Here is a 22,792-nt window from a genome sequence, read left to right as displayed (position 1 = left end):
TCTCTCTCTCTCTCTCTCCCTCTTTTTCTCCCCCAACCTCCTCTCCCTGTGTATCCTTCTGTCTCTCGCCCCAGGTCAGGAGTAGCCATGCCATTTGGCTGCCTAACAATCGGAGAGAAGAAGGATTATAACAGTCCTACAGAGGTGACGGATAAATATGATCTGGGACAGATTGTCAAATCGTAAGTATTATCTTATCACCAAACCTAATATATACCAACCTCTTTTGGCAAAGTTACCAAGACCAACATTTTCAGCACGGCCTCAGTGCTTTCCTTTGAGTAGGCTGTAAAACATCCTCATTCCCACATAGATATCCAAGGCAGACACGGGCAAGCACAGCCAGCGATGAGCTGTCCTGTTTGGTTTATGTAACAGCTGCCACAGGTCCAACTGTACCGGTGTTTATAGCAACAAGGTGGCCCAACCTGTAAGATAAACAAGAAAACATCCGGGCTATCCGTCTTCATCCTCTTTCTATTTCCAACACAGTAGAAATACTATCAGAGGAGCCTGGTGTTTTAAGATACACTTAATTAATCCCCATTGGGAAATGATTTCTCCATAATCAACCAGTCCAAACATGCAGGGGGCAACAGGCTGCCACACAGTGTAACACCAGGGATCCAACTTCAGTTTTTAGTGTCCCTGCCTTGGTTATGGATAGGGAAGTGGTGTTATTTTTAGGCCCAATTTGCCAAAATGAAATCCTACCAGTAAATCATGCATATCAATATCGTTTTCTAAATGATTATGACCACTTCAGATTTAAATAACTTTTTTCAACATTTTAAGATGGTATTTTTAATACTTTTAGTTTGCTACAACCAACTCATGCTTGTAGCATAATTCTGCCCCCCCCCCCCTCCCCAAAAAAAGTCAAAATAATTGTCCAATTTTTTCTCTTCACTGCTGTATATTTGAATACTAATGAGTTTAAATGCTGAGGAAAAATTGCTTTGAATATTGTAATCTCTAGACGAGTTCAAATCTCGGTTAAAGTGTCACATGCTCTCGCCTCATATTTGTTATGAACACAAACTCGGCATGCAGTGGTAATATGCTAACAAATCTCTGTCAATGTTTGAACACCATGTAGACCATGTACATTTATTAAATCTACGTAACGAAACTGGAAACAAGGTGTAACTCGGACCCTTGCCGTCCTGGTTTCCGGCCCAGGCTCTGTGCCGTCACCCCCCCAGACGTTCTGCTGTTACATAGTACGACTGCTGTGTCCCAGAGGAGGAATATTGTTAATGCTTCATGAAGTGTGAGTTATGCTGCTTCACATTGCTTTTTTTCAGAGAGGAGTTCTGTGAGATCTTCAGAGCCAAGGACAAAACCACGCTGAAAATGTACACATGTAAAAAGTTCCTGAAGAAGGACGGGAGGAAAGTTCGCAAGGCGGCGAAAAATGAGATTCTCATCTTAAAAATGTACGTTTCTATTCATTACTGTCATAACTGGACTCAGAGGAGAGCTCCTCATTCACAGGGTCCTATTAATACATGTCAGGTTCCAGCTCTGTCCATCTCTTTCTACCTAAATCAACTGGAAACCATTTAACGTTGTACTTAAATTTTAAAAAACCCATTTAGCTGAGTGATCATTAAGCCTGCAGCTCCAACAAGTATTCTTTCCACGTTTGTCGGGCCAGTGTGCTCATTGGCGTGCATAGGAGTATATGCAAATTAGCATAACATGGGTCTTAGCCAATAATTTCTTACAGGTGGCAGACGACACAAAAATAACATTGGTAGATGCATCTGGGAAGCTAATGGAATGTGAACGCATTGCATCTTAATGATGTTTTGTCTTTTATTGTGACCCTCTTAGTTCTGTTTTCTGTTAAAATCCTGCTAGACGAGTCTGGAAGGATTCTGATGCCTCATTCCAAAGGGCTGATGAACAGGCCTGATAACGAGCCAGAGTAGCTTGTTATTGACGGTTGATTACCAAATACCGCCGGTTATTTTGTGTTAATGTGTGTTTGCAGCTTAGCTCCAATTGTGAAATTCAATAGGAGCTCTTCTCGCTAGAAGCGTCAAAGACATGCCTAACTGCTCTGTGATTTAGGAACCCCATGACTGTTCTTGTTGCAGAATTAGATGTATCAAGAGACACACAGCAGGCACCCACTGCTATCTGAACAAGGGCAGTCATTAAACCCCTATTCTCTGGGTCTGTTCATTCTTTTAGCACTTTATTGTTGTCTTGGCTTCCTTTAATATGGATCACACGCACTGATTCAACTTATCTAAAACACATTTATTTTCCTTCTTTCTTCTTCTCTCTCTCGCTCCCTTTCTATCTCCCCCCCCCCTCTCTCTCTCTCTCTCTCTCTCTCTCTCTCTCTCTCTCTCTCTCTCTCTCTCTCTCTCTCTCTCTCTCTCTCTCTCTCTCTCTCTCTCTCTCTCTCTCTAATTCTACCCATTTCTCTGTTCTCCATCTCCCTCCATCCACCCCTCTATTCTCTCATCCCCCTTCTCTGTCCCCAACTCCCTGACTTCCTTTCCTCCCCCTCTATCTCCCTCTCTCTTCTTCCCCATTTCTCTCCCCCTCACTCTTCCCCTTCCCCGTTCCGTATCGCCCTCTCCCCCCTTCCACCCCCCCCTCCCCCTCCATCACTCTCTCTGTCTCTCTCTCTGTCTCTCTCTTTCTCTCTCTCGCTCCTTTTCCCTCTCCCGGCGCAGGGTGAAGCACCCTAACATCCTGCAGCTGGTGGACGTCTACGAGACCAGAAAAGAATACTTCCTCTTCCTGGAGCTGTGAGTCTCTCAATGGGTCTCAGGGGGATCCCGGTGGTGGTCGGGCTGGGAGGGAGAACGCACCCCACGTGCTGCCAGGCGGCTATACAGTAGCAAGACTGTTGATTATGCACTTGTGGAGGGGTGGGTGTTAGGGGGGGGGGGGGGAGAGAGTTGATTTAGCCCCAGGCCCTGTAGATATGAGAAATGTCTCAGAACAGAACTGAGCTCATTTTGTATTCAGAAACAATTGCTTCTTCCCGCTCTCTCCGTGTTCTCGTTTTTTTTTTTTTATGTGCAGCACTGCATGCCGTATGTGCGGCACTCATCTCCACTGCCCCTCTGAGGGATCCGTGTGAACGGCGAATTGCAGTCGTCAGGGAAAAAACCGAGGACAGGGCAGACACCCGTACGCAAAATTGAATTGAATCTGCCAATACAGCTGTTATGTAATGTTCTAAGAATGTCCTCTTAGAATTCCTAGGGTATGTTTATCAAAACACGGCAACAACATACCCACTGCTCGGGACCAGAGTCAGATGAACCATGATTTTCACATGTAAGGCAGTCCACGAGAGGCCGGTAGCCTTAAGAAGCCGGAAACATTCGCCTCGCATAAAGAAACATGAACTTTGATGAACCCCTGCTTTACAGAACCTCTCATAAACTGAGTGGTACTGAGATTCCGCTTTTATGCCCTAATAAAATAAAATTATGTAACAAAAATATCTACTGACCTTGTCTCTCTGATTCCTATAGATACTCTGCACTCTGTCCAGTTACCTTTTAAGAAACTCGGTCGTGCAGCCCTTCTGATTGCATGCCTTGATATTTATCATCCTCACTTAAAAGTCATTTTGGATTAAAGCCTCTGTTTAATGTACCTTAATGTTCGTCCTCCTCCACAACTCTTTTTCCACCCAAGTTTGTGGTACCTTGGCGGAAGCGACAAACGCGTTCTAAGTCAATGGATAAAATTGTGATTTCATTCTTGAGCACATAGCCACTCGATATTAACTTAATTTAGTAAGGCTCGCAGTTGCTAGCTCATCTTCATATTATGTATTTCAAGTGGTCCCGCTTGATTATTTTATTCAATTGTTATTAAGGATTGACTATTAATGAGCCTTGGTTACAGACCACTGTAAGATGGCCCTCAATGGGCCAGATATGGATTGTTTCTGCTGTTCGGTAAATTACAATCTAAGGCTTCATAACACTTTAGGACCAACGGGTGAGGTCGTGAAGCTTGGTCCACATGTCTTACAGTCCCTTGCTCCCCCAGGGCGACGGGCAGAGAGGTGTTCGACTGGATCCTGGACCAGGGCTACTACTCAGAGAGGGACACCAGCAACGTGGTGAGGCAGGTCCTTGAGGCCGTGGCCTATCTCCACTCCCTCCACATTGTACACAGGAACCTGAAGGTACGCACACAGACACGTGCGTGCAAACACACACACACACAAACACACACACACACACACACACACACACACACACACGCACACACGTGTCCACTCACACATGCATGTAGGCACGCACAGTGAGTGATGCACCTGTGCACACACATTCATACACGTGTGCACTCACACACACACATGCATGCAGGCACACACACAGATGCACGTACGCATTCACACATGCACAAACACACACACAGACACCCACACAATTTTAACAACCACAACTCTGTCTGTATACTGTACTCTATATATATTTCGACATTAAGACTTATTGATGTTATCAAGATATGATCCCGTTTGGTAAATGCTTAGGCTTATTACAATAACATGAAAGCGTAGATTGTTAGCATGAGACAGCTTCTATGTGTAATATGCCGATGGTAATATCAGTACAATGTCATACTACTGTGTGAGTTTGTGTGCCTGGACATATTGCAATATACCAGACGAATGGTAGTGATGAACATTTATTTTATGTAAAACATATAGGCTTTAGGGTTAGCTTTTGGGTTTGGGATTAGGGTTAGCTTTTGGGTGTAGTTTTAGGGTTAGGTTTTAGGTTTGGTTTTGGGGTTACGTTTAGAGTTTGGGTTTAGGGTAAGGTTTTAGGTTTGGTTTTCGGGTAAGGCTTTGGGTATGGGTTTGGGGTTAGGTTTAGAGTTTGGTGTTTGGGGGAGGGGTTCAGGGATTTCTGCGCCCTTCTGTGCCATCATCTTCACATTCTCCCCCTAGCTGGAGAACCTGGTGTACTACAACCGGCTGAAGCACTCCAAAATCGTCATCAGTGACTTCCATCTGGCCAAGCTGGAGAACGGCCTGATCAAAGACCCCTGCGGCACCCCGGAGTACCTGGGTAAACAGCAGCCCTCACCTCCACACATCACCACGTCCTTAGGAAGTCCTAATACAAAGACCTATATAGATATGGACTATTTATAAAATATGTATTCTAACTGAATTCAAATTTCCTACACCTCTCTTGCCCCTTTCTAATAATCATAATATGTTCTTCCTAAACTCAAAACGCTGTACAAACAGACTTACAGCAATAATGAATTCAGGATAAAGTTGCACACATAATTAACGAACAACACCAACATCTTGTTAACTTAAGCGTTTATTATAATTTCCCAATTATTTTGGCTAGCACAAAACATGAGTTCATAAATGAGTATGGGTGGCCCCGTTGGGACTGTGTTAATATCACGCTCTATCACCGCAGCTAGACAGACCCGCTGTTGGAATTACACCTTCCCTCTCCCCTTCTCCATAAGAAGATTCTCTGATGAGAACCTTTGCCGAGGATGTCTAGCACTGTTGGGTTATTGAGTGTCAGACGTTATTAGCTGTTGTTATATTGTTCTGCGCTCCTCTGTGCCCCCCAGCGCCCGAGGTGGTGGGCAGGCAGAGATACGGCCAGCCCGTGGACTGCTGGGCCATGGGCGTCATCATGTACATACTGTAAGTGCTCCTCACCCCCGTCTCGTGTGCTACATCCGCCGCCGCCGCCGCTGCCGTGGTCTCAGAGGCGATGAGTAACGGCGGGAAGGACGCATATTGCTATTGAGATGGATGGCGATAGGAGTTCATATAGCGGGGCTCTCTGTCATGATGTGATTTATGTGGGTTTAACGACCACAATGAGATTTCATATAATTACAAGTTCAGGATCATGAAGAGTGATAAGATAACTTCTAAAGAGCGGTAGCTATTGCACACGGCGTGAGAGGAGTTAAAATGATTTGTATCGACTGTGAATTCACACAACAACAGCGCTATAACGCAGGCAACCACGCTTTAATTTCCTCCGAAATAGTTTCGATACGTGGACTGTGTTTGTATAATTTATTATTTGAATGCATGTCTTATCTCCTTCTTAACTTTGCCTTCCTCAGGCTGTCGGGCAACCCTCCGTTCTACGATGAAACTGATGAAGAAGATTATGAAAACCACGATAAGAACCTATTCAGAAAGATTCTGGCGGGAGATTATGAGTTTGACTCCCCATACTGGGATGACATCTCTGATTCAGGTAGCGTTAATATGTAATGAATATGCTGCACGCATGGCAGCTTGCTGGGTACACATTTCATACCCGCGTCAACTCCTTTTCTCGGTGGTGTGCAAAATCTTCCGCAACATGAATAAACTTCATTAGATCTAGTGTGTGTGTCTGTGTGTGTGTGTGTGTGTGTGTGTGTGTGTGTGTGTGTGTGTGTGTGTGTGTGTGTGTGTGTGTGTGTGTGTGTGTGTGTGTGTGTGTGTGTGTGTGTGTGTGTGTGTGTGTGTGTTAGTGTGTGTGCATGCATTTGTTTGTGTATGTACTGTGTGTGAATGTTTCTGCCTGTGCACAAGCATGTGTTTTATGTGTGTGTGTGTGTGTGTGTGTGTGTGTGTGTGCGTGTGCGTGTTTGTCTGTGCATGCATGTGTATGTGTATCTACTGTGTGTGCATGTGTCTTCCTGTGCAAAAGCATGTGTTTTATGCACGTGTTTGTGTGTGTGTGTGTGTGTGTGTGTGTGTGTGTGTGTGTGTGTGTGTGTGTGTGTGTGTGTGTGTGTCTGTGTTTTATTCAAACAGCTAAGAGTCTGGTGGCTCGTCTGATGGAGGTGGACCAGGACCAGAGACTCACAGCCCAGGAGGCCATTAACCACGAGTGGTGGGTGGACACTGCCCCCGGGGGACTGGGAGTTCTGCAGCTCGATACTGAAACCATTCAAATAAAGGACAAACAAAGGCCTTCTTATATCCACTCCATCTCTGTCTCCTCCTAGGATCTCTGGGGGCGCGGCTTCTGACAAGAACATCAAGGAGAACGTCTGCGCTCAGATAGAGAAGAACTTTGCCAAGGCTAAGTGGAAGGTAGACTTCAGCTCTTTTGGTCGCATTTTATATACACTCACTAGCTTGAGGTAAAATACAAGTAGTTTACAATCAAGTACATTCTAATTCTATGTTAACCCTGTTCTCGAGGATTCTAGTGCCATTTTTTGAACCCTTGTTATATGATTTGCATTTCTGGGGCAACTCTATGAAGTGTTGGCAATCCTTTTTTAACACAGAAGTAACCTCTTTATTTTACACCTTATAATGGATGACAGGGGCCTTTAAAGGCCCCTGTCATCCAAATTCACATTGTAGTGTGTTGTGTGGTGGCTGCCTCTGCTGCCAGAGTCGAGTTGCCTCCTCTCCTCCTCCTCCTCCTCCTCCCCCAGAAAGCCGTGCGGGTAACCACCATCATGAAGCGACTGCGTGCCCCGGAGCAGGGCGGGTCCCGGGCCGCCAGCCCTGCCGAGGGAACCACGTCCGCAGGCGCGGCCACAGCGGTGGAGGTGGAGCCAGCAGACGCACAGGCCCCTGCCACAGCCGCCACCGCCACCGCCACCGCCACCGCCACCGCCACCGCCACCGCCACCACTGACCCGGTTACCGCGGCAACCCCGGTCATCGCGGTAACCGAGTGCGGCGCGGGGGGGAGCAGTGAACCGACGCAAGCGGTCGTGGCCGAGGTGGAGGCCGGTGGGGCGCGCGCTCAAGAGCAGCCGGGCGGAGCTGAGCCCGCCTCGCGTTGCAACGGAGACGCGGCGGCCCCCCTGTCAGCAGAGTCTGAGGCTGGGGACGAGCAGGGTTAGTCCCCCCCCCCCCCCCCCCATCTCTCTCTCCCTCTGGGTAGAGGCCTCGCCTGAAAACCTCCCCCTCTACTTACCTCCTGCACACTGTAAATTAGCTGCTAGCATGGTCGCTCAGACTCTGCTCCCCCACCCCCTCTCACCCTCTCTCCTGCAGCGTTAGCTCCATTAGCTCCATCTCCGGGAAGCCGTCCTAGCTCTCTCCTGTGACTGTCGCGTTTTGTGTTTGCTCTCCTTTATTTCCGACTCGTTTCTGTCACTTCATACCGACAGTCCTCCCCCGATTAAGGCCTGTTGTGGTTCTGTTTGTTTCCGTCTTGACTAATACGACCTTGTGGCGGTGGTACATCTAGAGATGTGATGTGTTAGGGGCATTACGGTCGGCTGTAGAGCTACACGCTTGGTGTTCCCTACCGGGAGACGTAACTGTGTCAAGTAGAACAACTTAGATTCCTTTTTATTGAGTCTATCTCTCAGTTGTTCTCAGTCTTGCTATTGCAGTATTAGTTCTGTTGGGTTTCTACTTATCAGCTTTGCTTTGCTTTTGAATATTGAATAATGTGCCATAATATACAATACAGTTTCTCTTCATGTTGATGTCCTGCCTGCACACATATGTACACGCACATGCGAGTACACACACCGACACATGCACGCACAAACACAGACCCACACACGCACACACACACACACACAAGCACGAATGCACGGACGCAAGCATGCACACACACGCACACACACACAGACATACACATTGCGTTTCTTTGCCAGCTTCATGCTCAGGACAGAACCACATTGCTGTAAGATTGTGTAAATAGAGACCTTTGTAGAAGTAGCCAAAACAGCATGCATATTGACATTTTGCTGTTGATTTTAAATTCAAAAAGCACTCTGGTGAATCAGGATGCTCTGAGTTGGTTCCACACAACAAGTAGAGGACAAGGTCTTATACTTCTTCTTCTGTGCCAACCTTATCTCTCTCTGTAGGCCTAGCAGTCTTTGCTCCCAGTAGAGGTTTATATCAGAGGCCTACAGTACATTAAGCTTTTTACCCACACTGTATTACTGCCGTAAATTGATAGGAAGAATAGTCTTTCATTACATTGTAGTTTCTATGCATTACATTGGATGTGTAGCTCATCTGTGTGGATCAGCAGCAGGCTTAGTCTTTCACAACGAAACCACATTGTTTTTTAATTGAATTTTCATTTGAATGTATTATTATTTTCTAATTGTTATAACTACGAGGATGATGATGATGATGATGATGATGACGATAGTGATTATTATTCATGCGTTTAATTCACTATAATGCCATATACTTGTAGAAGTTACATTGTAAAAAGATATTTACAGAGGTATGCTCCAATGTGATCTACATGAAAGCACAAACACACTTTTTTTTTTATTTCTGCTTTACTTGCCTTTATTTATTTATTTCTGCTTTAATTTATTAATTTATAAAATATAGAGCCTTTTTTACTTTTTTTTATTTAAACATTTATTGATGGATTAATAATTATGTTGACCGTTTATTCTCTCTCTATCTCTCTCTTTTGTTTTCTCTGTCGGTTTGTTTATCTTTATCTCTTTATTTCAAGCTATATATTTGATGATGGTAATAACGACTAATAACGACTAATAGTGCTCGACTCTATGGGCCACCAGGCCCCTCCTCCTCCAATAAATAGCTGCAGAGTTCTCTCTGTCATCTGCCACAGAGTAAATTGAGCAATACCCAACGGGCTGTGGAAACTGTGATTCCCTGGTGTACTCCCGATCTCTTTACGTCCACGTACGACTGTGTTGTCTCTGACCAACTGTCAATTCACTTGACCTCCCTCGCCCCAATCCAGGTAGCTATCCATGAGTAACTTATGGCTGCTCTGTAAATCTAATGAAGGGTTTGAGTAGCCGAGATGGGTGTGGAAGATGGAAGAACAGTGGTCATAGGTCAGGTTTAATGTTCTTTGAACATTAAACCTGACTTGGGTGAACCACCAAACGCAGACTTTTCTCTGCATCGACAACAAAATATTGGTTGATAATGCAACTAGCTTTATTCCCCATAAACCTATTATTTATTCAGTTTCCAAATAAAATGTTTAAAAGACTCCTAGTCTGGTTTCAGACAACCCCACGTTAAGAGTTTAGAAATGTATATTTTAGAAATGTGTGTTCCTGGGTAAAAATAAATAAATAATAAATACTCCTGGGAAATTGTACTGTAGAGCAAAACAAAGTCATGCCGTAACGAATAAAACAGGCCAGTATGTTAAACTACGAGTAGGATCTGATCGATACAGGTGACGTGGTGGTCGGCTGGTCTTTAAATGCTTTGTTCAGAATATAACATTGTATCATTTAATTATATTTTCTCAAACAAAAACATAAGAGTTTAACACCAGCTATAATCAGATTGATACCAGATGTTTTATTTATATGGGTAGACTATTCGTGCCATTCATTATCTTTTGTGTAAATGGCAAATAAACTACTGTTACACAGTAGCGCAGCGCTTTCTACCAGTTCCCCTGATGCATCGCCCCCTGTAGTTGGTACTTTGTGTCTGTTTATTTTCGCCTCCGCACCTTCACCGGTGTGTGTATTGTGTTCGCTGTAATGTTCCCCAGGGCCGCTGGCTCCCCCCTCGGCCCTCTCTCACGTTTGTAAGCTCTGTATCCCTGAGTTGATGATGACTTTGATGGAAATAAATTTGAAATCCTCTGTTTACCCCTCCGTGGCCGTCCATCTTTTCTCCTGTGCCTTTGCTTCTTTTGCGCCGGTTTGATATCCGGCTCTTATATTCTTACATTCACTTTTATCCAACACTCCCAAATGCACGGTTCAGGAGTCGGGTCTGGGCGTGATTGTTTCATGTTCTGGTTACGTTGTTGCTTTTAACACACAAAGTGCTGTTCCTTCAGCGCATTGGGTCCTAGGAATGCACAACAGAAATGAAAATTCATGATTGTTAATATTATTTAGCTCAACGACGAGACAACAGGTAGAATGCCACATTGGGGTTTGAACCCGGTATCATCATCATCATCTTACCCATCATCTTACGTCTACAGGTACCAAATGACCCACCTTTGTACTAGGCTTGTGGGTCCCAAGTCCTGGAAGATGAGCAGCCCTAACCCTTAAGCCCTCATGGTCTTACAGCATTGGCGAGGTGGAAGCGAGCGTGGGGAGGCCGATGGGCGCTGTCAGAGGGGAGGATGAGGTCTCCCTTCGAGCCCCAGAAGGGAAGGGCATCTGTGCGCTGCTCCCTACATTAGCAGCAGCTTAGCAGTGACCCTGCTGGGGCGTGAACCCATGTGTGAACTCAGTGGCTGAGGCTTTCCTCGGAGCCGCACGGCGCACACACACTACGTCAAGGTCCCACTGGGGGTTGTGTTGCATGTGGTACAACCCCCCCCCCCCTCTCTCTCTCTCTCTCTCTCTCACTCCCCCCCTCGCTCTCTCTCCTACATCGCTCTCTCGCTCTTCCACTCTCATCTCTAACACTCTCTCCCCCTTTCACTCACGCTCCTCCATGGCGGATGCCGTGCCTCTGTTTACGGCGCAGCCTAGCATGGGATCATCTTGGGTTTGTATGTGTGTGCGTGCCTAAAACCGTTGTGCCTAAAAGAAAGGCCTGCTATACTACAGTATTATCCTTAAGGGTTTTACTCTGAACCATGTGGCGGATAGCATGCCAACATTACTATTATTATCACTATTATCCTGTATTATCCTAAAGATAGTAACTCTGCCCACCTGCCTGAAAGCAGGTCTATATTACTGAATTATCCTGTATTATCCTTAAGAGAGTAACTCTGATCCACGTGGCTGATAACAGGCACATATAACCGTATTATCCTGTATTATCCACCTGGTAAACCCGGGGCCGCCTCCCAGGGGCCCACTGCCATGAGGGGCCCAAACCCACACATCAATATTTATAATGCTAGTAAAGGTCAATATACGTATCAGAATGTTACGTCAATAGTCGATCAAACAGCCAGGGAGAGGGGCGTCTAATGAGCATGGACTGCAGTACTGAAGGCTGAACACCTATAGACGTCTGATAAGGTAAGGTAGCTTGGGACCAGTGCATGCAGAGACTAGGCAGAGTATGAGGGGATGTTCATCCTTTGTTCAGGCATCAGAGGTGTAGGAGGTAGTGTGCTGTGGATTTTTAAGTCATAATAGGGACAGGGAGCCCGACAGGGAAAATAAGCGGTTTATTAAGTACTTAATCTGAATAGGGTTCATTAGAATAATAAATAACCATTTAGAATTCTAACACAGTCTCTAGCAATTAAGTAGTTTTTTTCCGACTTGTTTATTATAGACACCGATTTTTAAGATTGAAGATTTCAGATAACTACATCATAACCAAAACCTATTAAACCAATTTTTTTTTTTTTATAATAGAGCGATGAATCTGATGGATTTAGCTACTGGTGGAACCGAGGAGTGCAATGAATCTGATTAAACACTAATAAGATAACACAACAACAATCAAAAAGTAACAATTGAGATGAATCTGATTCCAATGAATGAGTTCCAAGATCTGGTTTATAATATAGCAATTTTGAGAAACCAGCTGGAGTCCTTCCCTTCAGAGCCACTCCCCCAGAACACAGGACTGGCTTTACCCAAAGGTCTGCCGTATTGTGGAAGACTGCAGTCATGCCCAATGGGTGCACAGAGTGTGCTCAGGTCGGCAGGTAGACAGGTAGGTCTTCCCAACTGTTTCATCTTGGCTGAAAAACATGATTTTACTGGGTTACAAGGCCGGCAACAGCCACAGTTAATGGATATATATAATTAATTTTTAAGAGCATTTGATTTATGGATTGCTGTCTTAAACACATTTCCACAAATATGTCAACAAATTATACAACGAATACCTACCCTACCTTAATTTTGGATCAATTAAAAATATCATATTTTTAGGCAATAATCCATGTAATAGCCTTCATGCTAGGCTTGAATCCTGAACCTTATACAATGATTCATGAGAGCTGACCAATTATGAATTTCTGCTCATCGGTTAATAGCAACCCCTCCTTCTCTTTTCAGTGGCCCACCTATGTTTTATTGGTTTAAGGGCTTTCAAGGTCTTAAATACCAAAAATTACAGACAAAAATTAGGTACTAGTGGATAGTAGTACAATTTTCTTAATCCAAACAATATATATATTATGTATAATACTCACCAAAACAAGAACGCCCATGACGGTCAAAGGGCAGCGACATTCGCATCATGTAGGCCTATCTTACTACTGCTTGCTTCTTTTTGAATAGATATTGGTATATACTGCCCCCTGTTGGTTGATACCAATAAGTGAATTGGAAAACAAAACAGCGAGCAACCAGCAGAGGGCAATCTTGCTCCCTGTTCGTGACTGACTGTAAAATCTAAAATCATCGGTTAGGCCCTACTATAATCTGTCAAAGTCATCTATAAATATATTTAGTGAACATTATTTTATAGTATTTTTTTATAAGTTTCTGTAAGTTAGTGCCTTGCCAATTTAATATGATTTCAGATTTCAGTGGTGGTCCTATCCAAACCCTAAACGCTCTAATGTCTCATCTGAATATTTAAGTTCTTCATAGTATAAATCTTTGCCTACATGTAAGATGCAGGTAGTAGGCTACCTTTCATTGGAGCATGTCTAGTATAACAGTCCCAGGGTGCGGGTCTTGGGTGGATCTCCTAGGGGCTTCTGGGGACAAAGCAGCAGCTACAACACGTCACGCCGGACGGCTGTCTGCAGGCTTCAAAGCCCATTCGTTCTGCCACAGTACAGCCAGTGTGTGGTTGTCCTCCTCTCAGTCACGATGGCCCTCACAGATGGTGGATACCCACAAAATGCCATCCCGTCGGCTGAGCACCGATTGGCAGCTTGATCAAACTCTCCGATAAGTCCCAGCTGAATTCCATGCCCCTCACTTATCACCGCTGTATGAAATGGTCATGGTCTATGGGCCTGATGCGAGGCCTTTATTGCCAACATAATGAACTTCTTTATTAAGAGGAACAGTGTTTGATAGTGTGAGCGGGCACCTCTCATCAGATACTAGAAGGATGTCACGTCGGGCCTTTTCGCTGTGGGTTCATCGCGTGGTTCAATTATGTGGTTGCTTGCGCCACACACAAACATGAAAGGAGCTGAAATCTCCATTTGAAAGTACCCCTCTGATTTCTGTTGGAGATATAAGTTGGGAACCGGGAAGCGACTAGTCGTGTCTGGTCGTGGTTTCTCTGTATCAGAATCCACGGTTTGAGAGGAGTCTGGTCCACTGAAGAGGTCTGCATAGGGTCACAACGGGGCCTTGATTATTCTAGCGGCCGGCTTGGTTCTAAACGCTTGCTGGCAGGAGGGCACTGAATGCGTAGTTCCCCCTCTCAGTTCCCCCCGCACAGCTTGTGTTTAGATCCAAGATGGAAGCAAGATGTCCCTGAAGGTCCGTTGAAGCCTGTGAAACACCAGGGACCTGTGGTAGAGAAGGGAGAAGGTGGGCTACCACCAACACATCACAGTGACACAACATCTGAGGGCCACACTTGAGAACCAGCTGGAGGGACAGCCTGGGTTTCTCGAGAAGACAAAGGCATAGAGGTACGGTTTGTCTTTACCTGAAGGTGTGGTCGGGTGTGTTTGGGACACCCAGTCATTGCTATAATAACTATTTTTGATCTGATTTGTACGATTCCCCATAGAGGGACGAAACATAGCCCATCAAGATTTGCATCATGCGATTTTATTCCGAGATAATATGGATAATCGATTTTATGGCAATTTCTTGTCTATATTTTATCCTACTTTAATCTATAATATTTGCTTCTTGTGAATTCTGACATTGAACTCGATTGATCGCCTCCTCCTTGATTTGAGTGGACAAACCATGGGTGCTTTTTCCGTCCCCAGACCACGTATCCTAGTCAATACCGTGGTACATTTATCACAATGCAAGGCAAAGAAATAGCAAAAAGAAACCGTTGGAACTGGTTGCAATTTACTTTCACATAAATGTTCATGGATATCTTTTGAACAGATACAACTTTATTCCAACAATGCAGAGTGTTTCTGGGCATAACATGGAGAACATCCATTATCAGGCCAATAACAATGAAGGGGGGGCAGCATTCCATTCTTATAAAATATAGAGCTTTAATTTATTAGTTGGCAACAACAATGGAAAAAGGGAGAGAAAGTAATTTACAATAACATCACCTTTTGTGCATTTAGGTTTTTTCCTTTGTTTCAGAAATTGTCCACTGATAATGAGAAAAATACTAAATAAAAAATAAAACACTCAAAAATTCAAAACACTTCTTGAAAAACACAGAAAAACTTTTTACAACCATTCCTTTATGTCTTTTTGTTATATTTACTTATTTGTGCTTATTATTTATTCATATATTTATCTGATATTTGTGCATTTCTGCTCGCTCCACCCTTGGTTCAGAAAGAAATAAGGAGTGCCTGTGATGCATTATGGGAGAGAACACACAGTCCCTTGTTTATAGTTTGTAATAATAAAGTTGCACAGAGATCCATTCACCAAGAGGCTTCTATAGACTCTAACAGTGTTAGAGAGAAACCATACTGTGTTTATAAAGTACTCTGCAGAACCCCAGCCCTCTCTTCTCATTAGGGGACCAAGGGGTTCCAAAGTATTAGCTGTATGTACCTTAACACAATCTGTATAAACACACTTCACTTTAGGACAGAGGTATGTTTGTGATGAGACTCTTTAGTTTAAGCATTATCTTCTCCACCATCTTGTGTTTTTTATTTATTTTTACCTTTTCTCTTTTTTTCTGCACAACGGAGCTGACTTTTGACCATACTGTACACGTTAAGAAAATAACAGTAAAAGAGAGACATAACATAAGGACTCGTCAGAATTACAGTACAAATACAGGTTCATGCACACAATGAAAAGCCAGCTTCCCAATATTTTGGTTAGTGTCACACAAGTTTGTTACAATGCTCTTTTTTGTGTGTTTGGGCATTTTTTTTTATCTTCTTCTTCCAACGTATGAACATCAAAGGATGGAAATTGAAAGGTAAAGGAGAGCTGCTAAGTGCTCAGAGCTAACACCACAACCAGATGCGGGTCCGCTTTCATCCTTATCTAAATTTAAGTTTGTTTGGGTTTTATTTAAAATGCACCTTGCCAAGGTATTTCCTGCTTACCTTGGCCCCACCGGAACATGTTTATGAATGCTAAGGAACTGTAAATGGTCTGCTTCCTAATCCTCTGTTGGCTTGAATTGTAATACCCTTTGTACAAATTTGTAGATGTAAATGTGAAGCATGTATGTGACAAAGCTGAGAGCTGATTTATTAAAAAATACCAGGCCGTCTGCAATTGTGATGTCATTTTTTCGACATAGCCTAACTATCTTTTGAGCTAAAGAACAGTTTAATCTTGCAATTGAGATTGAAATGTTTTCATCCAGTTCTAAATAGAAACAACAAATAAAGATGAAGATGCCCGTAATCTATGAGAAGCCCAAAGATGTGGAAACCTTTGGAGACGTTGCATTTATTCCCCCCCCCCCTCTTTAACCCGAAGAATCCATTGCATATCCCCTTGTGCTAAAATAAAAAAAGTCTCAACTGTCACAACGTCGGGTCACACTAATTCCTGGAGGGTTTCGGATTATTCAGCGCTGGCACAGAGTCAAAGACAATAAGGAGCCGGAGAGAGGGAGAGAGGGAGAGAGAGAGAGAGAGAGAGAGAGAGAGAGAGAGAGAGAGAGAGAGAGAGAGAGAGAGAGAGAGAGAGAGAGAGAGAGAGAGAGAGAGAGAGAGAGAGCAAGAGAGAGAGATAGAGGGAGAGAGAGAGAGAGAGAGAGAGAGAGAGAGAGAGAGAGAGAGAGAGAGAGAGAGAGAGAGAGAGAGAGAGAGAGAGAGAAAGAGAGAGCAAGAGAGAGAGAGAGAGCAAGAGAGAGAGATAGAGGGAGAGAGGGAGAGAGGGAGAGAGAGAGAGAGAGAAAGAGAGAGCAAGAGAGAGCGAGAGAGAGAGAGAGAGAGCAAGAGAGAGAGATAGAGGGAGAGAGGGAGAGAGAGAGAGAGAGAAAGAGAGAGCAAGAGAGAGCGAGAGAGAGAGAGAGAGAGAGCAAGAGAGAGAGATAGAGGGAGAGAGAGCGAGAGAGAGAGATAAAGGGAGAGAGAGAGATAGAGAGAGAGAATTAGAGAGAGGGAGAGAGAAAGAGGGAGAGAGAGCGAGAGAGAGCTCCCAGCTGCCGACCCCAGACTCTCCAGGTTCAGTTCCCACAATACTTAGAGACTTCTCGTTGTCGTACACTCACAACGGTCCACAGACCAGACAGCCCATTTACAAAAAAAAAGCCAACATCGTCCGTGATGTGAGTGAAGGCAGGGGATGTTTCGGATGACTGAGTAACAGCAACAATATAATTAACGTCAACAATAACAATAATATTTGCCCCCAAAAGGTACTATACATAAAGAGCATGTATTTTTTTTTCTATAAGTACAAAGAAAATCCACAGAATGATACTATATACAACCTACAATAAATACTGTGTATCATATATCTTACTGTTGACGGGGATGCGTTGCTGTGGGATTCTATTCCTACGCTTCTTTTTCCTGTTTCTCTTTTTCTCCAGGTGTGTCGAGTTGATCTCTTATTTTTTCACGTTGCTAATGTCATCGAGTCTGTTGCTTTTATACAGGTTGGGTCGGGCTGGGGGGGAGGGTGTGTGATGGGGGTCAAGGGGGCGGGGACAGGTTGGGATTCACATGTAGGGAGGAGAAGGGAAAGGCCTCCTCATGTCTCCACCGCCCCGCCCCCGTCCTCCTCCTCCCCCCCCTCCTCCTCCTCCTCCTGCCCCCCCCCCGCCCGCTGCTCCTGGGCGCGGTGGTGGTGCCGGCGGTTGCGGGGCTTCTTCTGCTCCTTGAGCTCCTTCAGGTCCTTGGCCTTGAGCGATCCCAGCAGCGGGTCCCCCAGCTGCCAGTAGTCCTGGCAGTACTGGTTGATCAGGCCCATCTCCGGCTGGCTCAGGATGGTCAGCAGGTCCTTGTACTGGCCCGCGTTGGGGCCCACGTTGGGGGACATGAGCGCCGTCCCCGGGCCCCCCCCGGCGCCGCCCCCGCCCTCCACCAGGACGTTGTTCACCGCCCGCCCCGACAGCACCACCAGCTGCATCTTCACCAGCGTGTGCTTGAAGTTCTTCTCGGTGCCGGTGCACTGGTACATGCCCGAGTCGGACGGCTGCAGGGAGCGTAGCAGCAGGCCCTGCTCCGTCTTCAGGATCCTCCCGTCGGAGCGCATCTGGAGGGGGCCGACGGCGGAGGACAGAGCAGGGGGGTTGGGGTGAGGGTGGGGGTAGTGAGGGGAAAGAGAGGGGGGGAAACAGCACCAGACAGGTTATTAGATACCGCAGCACCGGTGGGACCTGCCTTCTTTGGCCACTTCCTTTAACACGCAAACTCTGAGACAATCCATTTCGTCCGAATCCAACCCTGAACACGGCCTCCTCTTTTCCCCCTCTTCTCGGTTCTTTTGTGCGTCCCTAAGCAGGATTGTGATAAGGTGACGACAGATTTATGGTCAGAAGGAGACGTGCTGCGTATCAACACAGCCAAGCCCAGGACCGGCCCTCAGGGACTGAACAGTCAATAGGAGACAGGCTGCCATACACCACATAGATTTACTACGGAACGAGAATCAGCGCCTCAGGGTCATCCGGTTTATGAGATGCCTTTCTGACTGTCCGTTTGGTGACGACAGGGAAGCTAAGGGCTGGTCTAAAAGGTGTGTGGATTGAAAGCCTAAAGCACTAGTTGTTTTTCAGTGGTATAATGTATAATGATTAACCTTCTATCTCTGTAAGAGCACACAGGGAAAAACACCAATGGCAGGACAATGGAGGGAAGGTGTAGTCGGGGTCTTAGAAACTACCCTGAACCCCAATTCAAGCCTCTGATACGACTACATCACCCTCACAGGGGCATGAAACACTTTAACAGACAAAACCGGGCTGGGTGATCAAACCATCAAGCTCTTTCAAATGACATTGGTGACATCTGTGACCAAAGTCATTTGTCAAATAGCTTAGTTTTACGGTTTCTGCCGAAGAGCATTAAGCAACAGCGCACCTGCCACGAATATAAACAACGGCAACACAGCACTCTCGTCTTTCGGTATCAATATGCGTCGGTCAGCTCTGACTTTGTGAACAAAATAACAGTGACTCGCCGTACATGTACTTTACAAAATGTCTTTTCACAAAGGCCCAAGTGCTAAATTAGTATTATTTTGACAACCCCGATCAGTATCGCCCTTAAAAACAGAGAATTCACAAAGGGCCCCTCTGAAGGATCGCCATAGACTACGTACATTGGGTGAGGGACCAAGAACCTTTCTTCTGGGACTCCAACACCCTAGCCAACTAGCGCAGTGCCTGCTGTTCATCTTTCCAACGCACCGCCCAGGAGTACATGCTGAGCTTGGATATCCCCCCCCCCTCATCCCTCCCCTCGGGCTCCAGTGGCCCTGGCCCACAGCGGGGCGTTGGGGCTCACCTCTTTCCTGCGGTCGCTGTTGTCCCTCTGCAGGTGCCACTTGACCAGGGCGTGCGGGGAGCGCGCCTGGCACTCCAGGAAGGTGCTGCTGCCCTCCACCCCGTACTGCACCATCTCCAGCGTGTTCTTATTCACTGCAACAAAGACATGAAACGACGAAAATAGTGAGACGTTTCCACGGTTGTGGCAATGGTCAAACATCATTTTTGTCATCTTGTACGTGATGTACAGATGCCTGAATGGTGCTAACAAAAGAGCGGGCTTTTTGTTATGCGCTTGTATTATTATCAGACGTCTGTTATGCTTTTTGTTATGGTGTGTTGTATCATTATCAGACGACGGGCCACTCGGTTCATTGCCGTTACCGTTGGAGTTGAAGCCGCGACACTGGCGGATGGGGTTCCCGTACTTGACATCCTGCCGACGGCTCCGTCTGGAGGGGTCAGACCAGTGATGCCGAATAAGGAGAGAAAATATTATAAAGCAACCGCACGCCATTCAAAGCCATCCAGAAACACATGAAGCCATTCAGCGAGCCATCCCATGGAATATTTTCCAGTTTCCTGTATGCATGTATATATATATATGTATATATATATACATATATATATAGATATAATCAAGTTATTTCTGAAGGTAAATGACTTCCCCTGCTGTTTAACCTTTTTTTCACATGCTCACATTGTATGTGTAATACAGCCCCCAGTCCAAACATGACACTAAAGACATTATGGGATGCCATTCCAACAGCGCAAACCGCCGTTCCTAACAACAGACCGGCTTCCTTCCCCTTCAGGCCATGCCCAGCCACGTCAAACCCCCGTCACCAGGCAGACCAGAGATCACGTCGTCGGGGTCCCAACGTGGGGTCGACGGGTTAGGGATTTAGTCGGGGGGGCGGAGGGAGGGAGGGTATCGGGGCGGGGCTGGTGTAGGGCGGGGCCATGCGTCTGGTGCCTACCTCTTCTGCGAGGCGGAGTAGCGGGAGCAGGACTTTCCGTCCCAGGCGCAGTAGGGGTCCCGGGCCAGGCAGCAGTCGGCACAGGCCTCCCCGTACACGTCGCAGCGATGCAGCGCCAGGTGGGTCACGCCCTCCACCGACGACACGTACAGCTGTTGCTGTTTGGGGGCAAAACACAGAAGATCAGGGGGGTGAGCGCGGAGACAGCAGCGCGCTTGTGTTGGACATTCAACCTAAAATTAAAAATTTGGATGGTGTTCGGTAGGAGCTGAGAAGGCTAGGAGGAGCCTGTTTTATAGGCGGAGAAGTATAGCTCAAGGTGTCCTGCGGTGTTGGCAAGCTCAGTACTCAATTATATATACGTGTGTGGTTATGGGAAATGCAGACAATTGGAGGGACGGCGGTGGGATAAGCTGGATGGGAATGAGGTCAGAAGATTGTACGGCTGGGGAGGGATATTGGAAGCTGATTCCATTTGGAGGCTGATGTTTATAACCCTCTGGCTGCAACCCCTGTCGTGTTTTATGATCTGCAATTGTAAATTCATCATCCTGACAGTCTTGCACACAGCGGTAGCACCCCCCTGACCCTCCCCCCCTTCCATCTCTCTCATGATGTCACCGTTTTCGAGGAGAGCCAAGTGTTGTAATCAACAAGAGAGACAAGGAAACAACACCAACAACGATCGTGTATTTTCCCATGTTCCCCTTCTGGCTCCCCGCTCCCCAGCCCTAGACATGCATATGGTTCCTTGAGGGGCTCAGGGGGAGTGATGGCTTCTGCACCTGTACCGCTATAGCCATCTCTTTCTCCCTCCCCCTTGTAGCCCTGCTTTCTATCCCTGGCGAAGACAGGCCGACCTGTGGCTGCGGTCGGGGTAATGTGTTCAGCAGACCAGGCTTACCCTCTTGGATGATATCTTCATCGTAGTGATCGGCGTGGGGACCTTGAGACACAGAGAGAGAGAGAGAGAGGGAGAGAGAGAGAGAGAGAGAGAGTCATTATGGGTGTAGAAAAACAATGGGAGGGAGAGAGGGGGAAAAAAGGATTTCAGGGAAAGAAGAAGAAGAAAGAGGGCGACGACGGGGGGGGGCTGAAACGATCGTTTGAAGTTCGAGAAAAATACTGAGACGGCAGAATGAAAGGAAAATGAAAAGTAGAGCGCAGAGAGTGATCGTGAAAGAGAGGAAGAGAGAGAGAGAAAGAGAGAGAAAGTGAGAGAATGAGAGAGAGAGAAAGAGAGACAGAGAGAGAGACACAGAGAGAAATATAGACAAAACCAAGTCAAACCGACTGAGAAACCTACCTTAAACACCTCCACCTCCTCAAGGACCAGCTCCTCAGTCATCTGGTCATCCCTGGGCAGGACTATCACCTTCTGAACCGTCCCCTTGTCTGTGGACCACATTACACAGTACCGTCAGCCATGCAAACACACACACACACACCCGACTACCACTCACACCCGCCTGTAATCCCGGAACCGGCTGCCAGCTAATCTACGTCCTCCTGCATGCCTGCGCCCTCATGCCTGCGCCCATCCCCTCTCAGCGGCCTGTACAGTGGGTCTTATCCCTGTCAGGGGCCCCTTCATCGGGGCCTCCTCGCTGTGGTCCCTGCCTCACACTCACAGCGCCCCTCGACAGCTTCGACACCTCCCGCCTCACACAGAGGGATCTCCGCATTAAACGCTGTCAGCACCGTGACAAAGCTCTCCCATCACCTGCTCTCCAACCCCCTCCACCCACCCACCTCACGCCGGGACCCCTTCTGCAGGCACCCCTCTCTGGGTGGCTGGGGGGGGGGGGGGGGGGGGGGGGGGGGGGCTGAGAGAGAGAGGATCCAGTCGGCCACCTCTCCTTGAACCAAGATTTTTTTCTGTTTGATGGCTGGGCCGCTTCGCTCTGCATTCCAGCGGGCGCGGGCGGTGGGGGGGCTACCTGAGAGGTATTATGACTCGGGCCGCGTCCCCCCGGCGCGCCGCTGAATGCCTGCCTCCGACAGTGCGCTGAATAGAAGACACATTCCTCCGGCTGGGACGTGCCACGGACGGTCCTCAGCCACCACACACACACACACGCACGCACACACACACACACACACACACACACACACACACACGCGCGCCCATTAGTCTCCCCCTCTACCACAACCCCTCCACACCCCCACCCGATTCAAGGAGGGACAAAGGAGCAGGAGCAACAGGAGGGCCGGTGTGCTGTACGTGTGAGCCCTGCACGCTACAGAGAGGTTTAAAGCTTTAGGACAAACACTTCGTCTCTCTTGGCCCTAGTGGGCAGGATTAAGGTGATGGATTGATGTTATCCCAACAAAACCACTTTCTGAAAAATAACCTCCCATCCGCCATCCCCCGCAGCCTATCTCACCCTTTCTGTTTAAATCCTGCCCCCCTCCACCA

At 46.7% G+C, this 22,792-nt stretch overlaps 2 protein-coding genes across 2 annotated transcripts in view; one reads left to right on the top strand and one right to left on the bottom strand.

The window, feature by feature from the left end:
• The first annotated feature begins 87 nt into the window (after positions 1 to 87).
• LOC130402394 (caM kinase-like vesicle-associated protein) lies at positions 88 to 7,845 on the top strand. Its single transcript, XM_056606539.1, has 11 exons — positions 88 to 182; positions 1,308 to 1,439; positions 2,697 to 2,771; positions 4,036 to 4,174; positions 4,946 to 5,066; positions 5,599 to 5,674; positions 6,109 to 6,245; positions 6,794 to 6,872; positions 6,988 to 7,075; positions 7,429 to 7,545; positions 7,675 to 7,845. Exons 1-11 carry the CDS (start codon positions 88 to 90, stop codon positions 7,843 to 7,845), a joined length of 1,230 nt encoding a protein of 409 aa, XP_056462514.1.
• A 6,431-nt stretch (positions 7,846 to 14,276) lies between these two features.
• The window catches only part of LOC130402393 (semaphorin-3F-like), a 63,326-nt gene continuing 54,810 nt past the window's right edge, over positions 14,277 to 22,792 (bottom strand). The window contains exons 14-20 of the mRNA XM_056606538.1: positions 21,680 to 21,768; positions 21,278 to 21,319; positions 20,374 to 20,531; positions 19,778 to 19,845; positions 19,413 to 19,546; positions 17,728 to 18,159; positions 14,277 to 14,366 (exon numbers count right to left, since the gene is read on the bottom strand). Of these exons, the coding sequence (XP_056462513.1) occupies positions 14,277 to 14,366; positions 17,728 to 18,159; positions 19,413 to 19,546; positions 19,778 to 19,845; positions 20,374 to 20,531; positions 21,278 to 21,319; positions 21,680 to 21,768 (1,013 nt within the window). The remainder of the gene's footprint in view (positions 14,367 to 17,727; positions 18,160 to 19,412; positions 19,547 to 19,777; positions 19,846 to 20,373; positions 20,532 to 21,277; positions 21,320 to 21,679; positions 21,769 to 22,792) is intronic.

This window comes from Gadus chalcogrammus, chromosome 13 (genome assembly GCF_026213295.1).
Source record: "Gadus chalcogrammus isolate NIFS_2021 chromosome 13, NIFS_Gcha_1.0, whole genome shotgun sequence".
Lineage (NCBI taxonomy): Eukaryota > Metazoa > Chordata > Actinopteri > Gadiformes > Gadidae > Gadus > Gadus chalcogrammus.
Note: the sequence above shows the minus strand (reverse complement) of the source record. Positions and strands in the feature narration are given on the sequence as shown.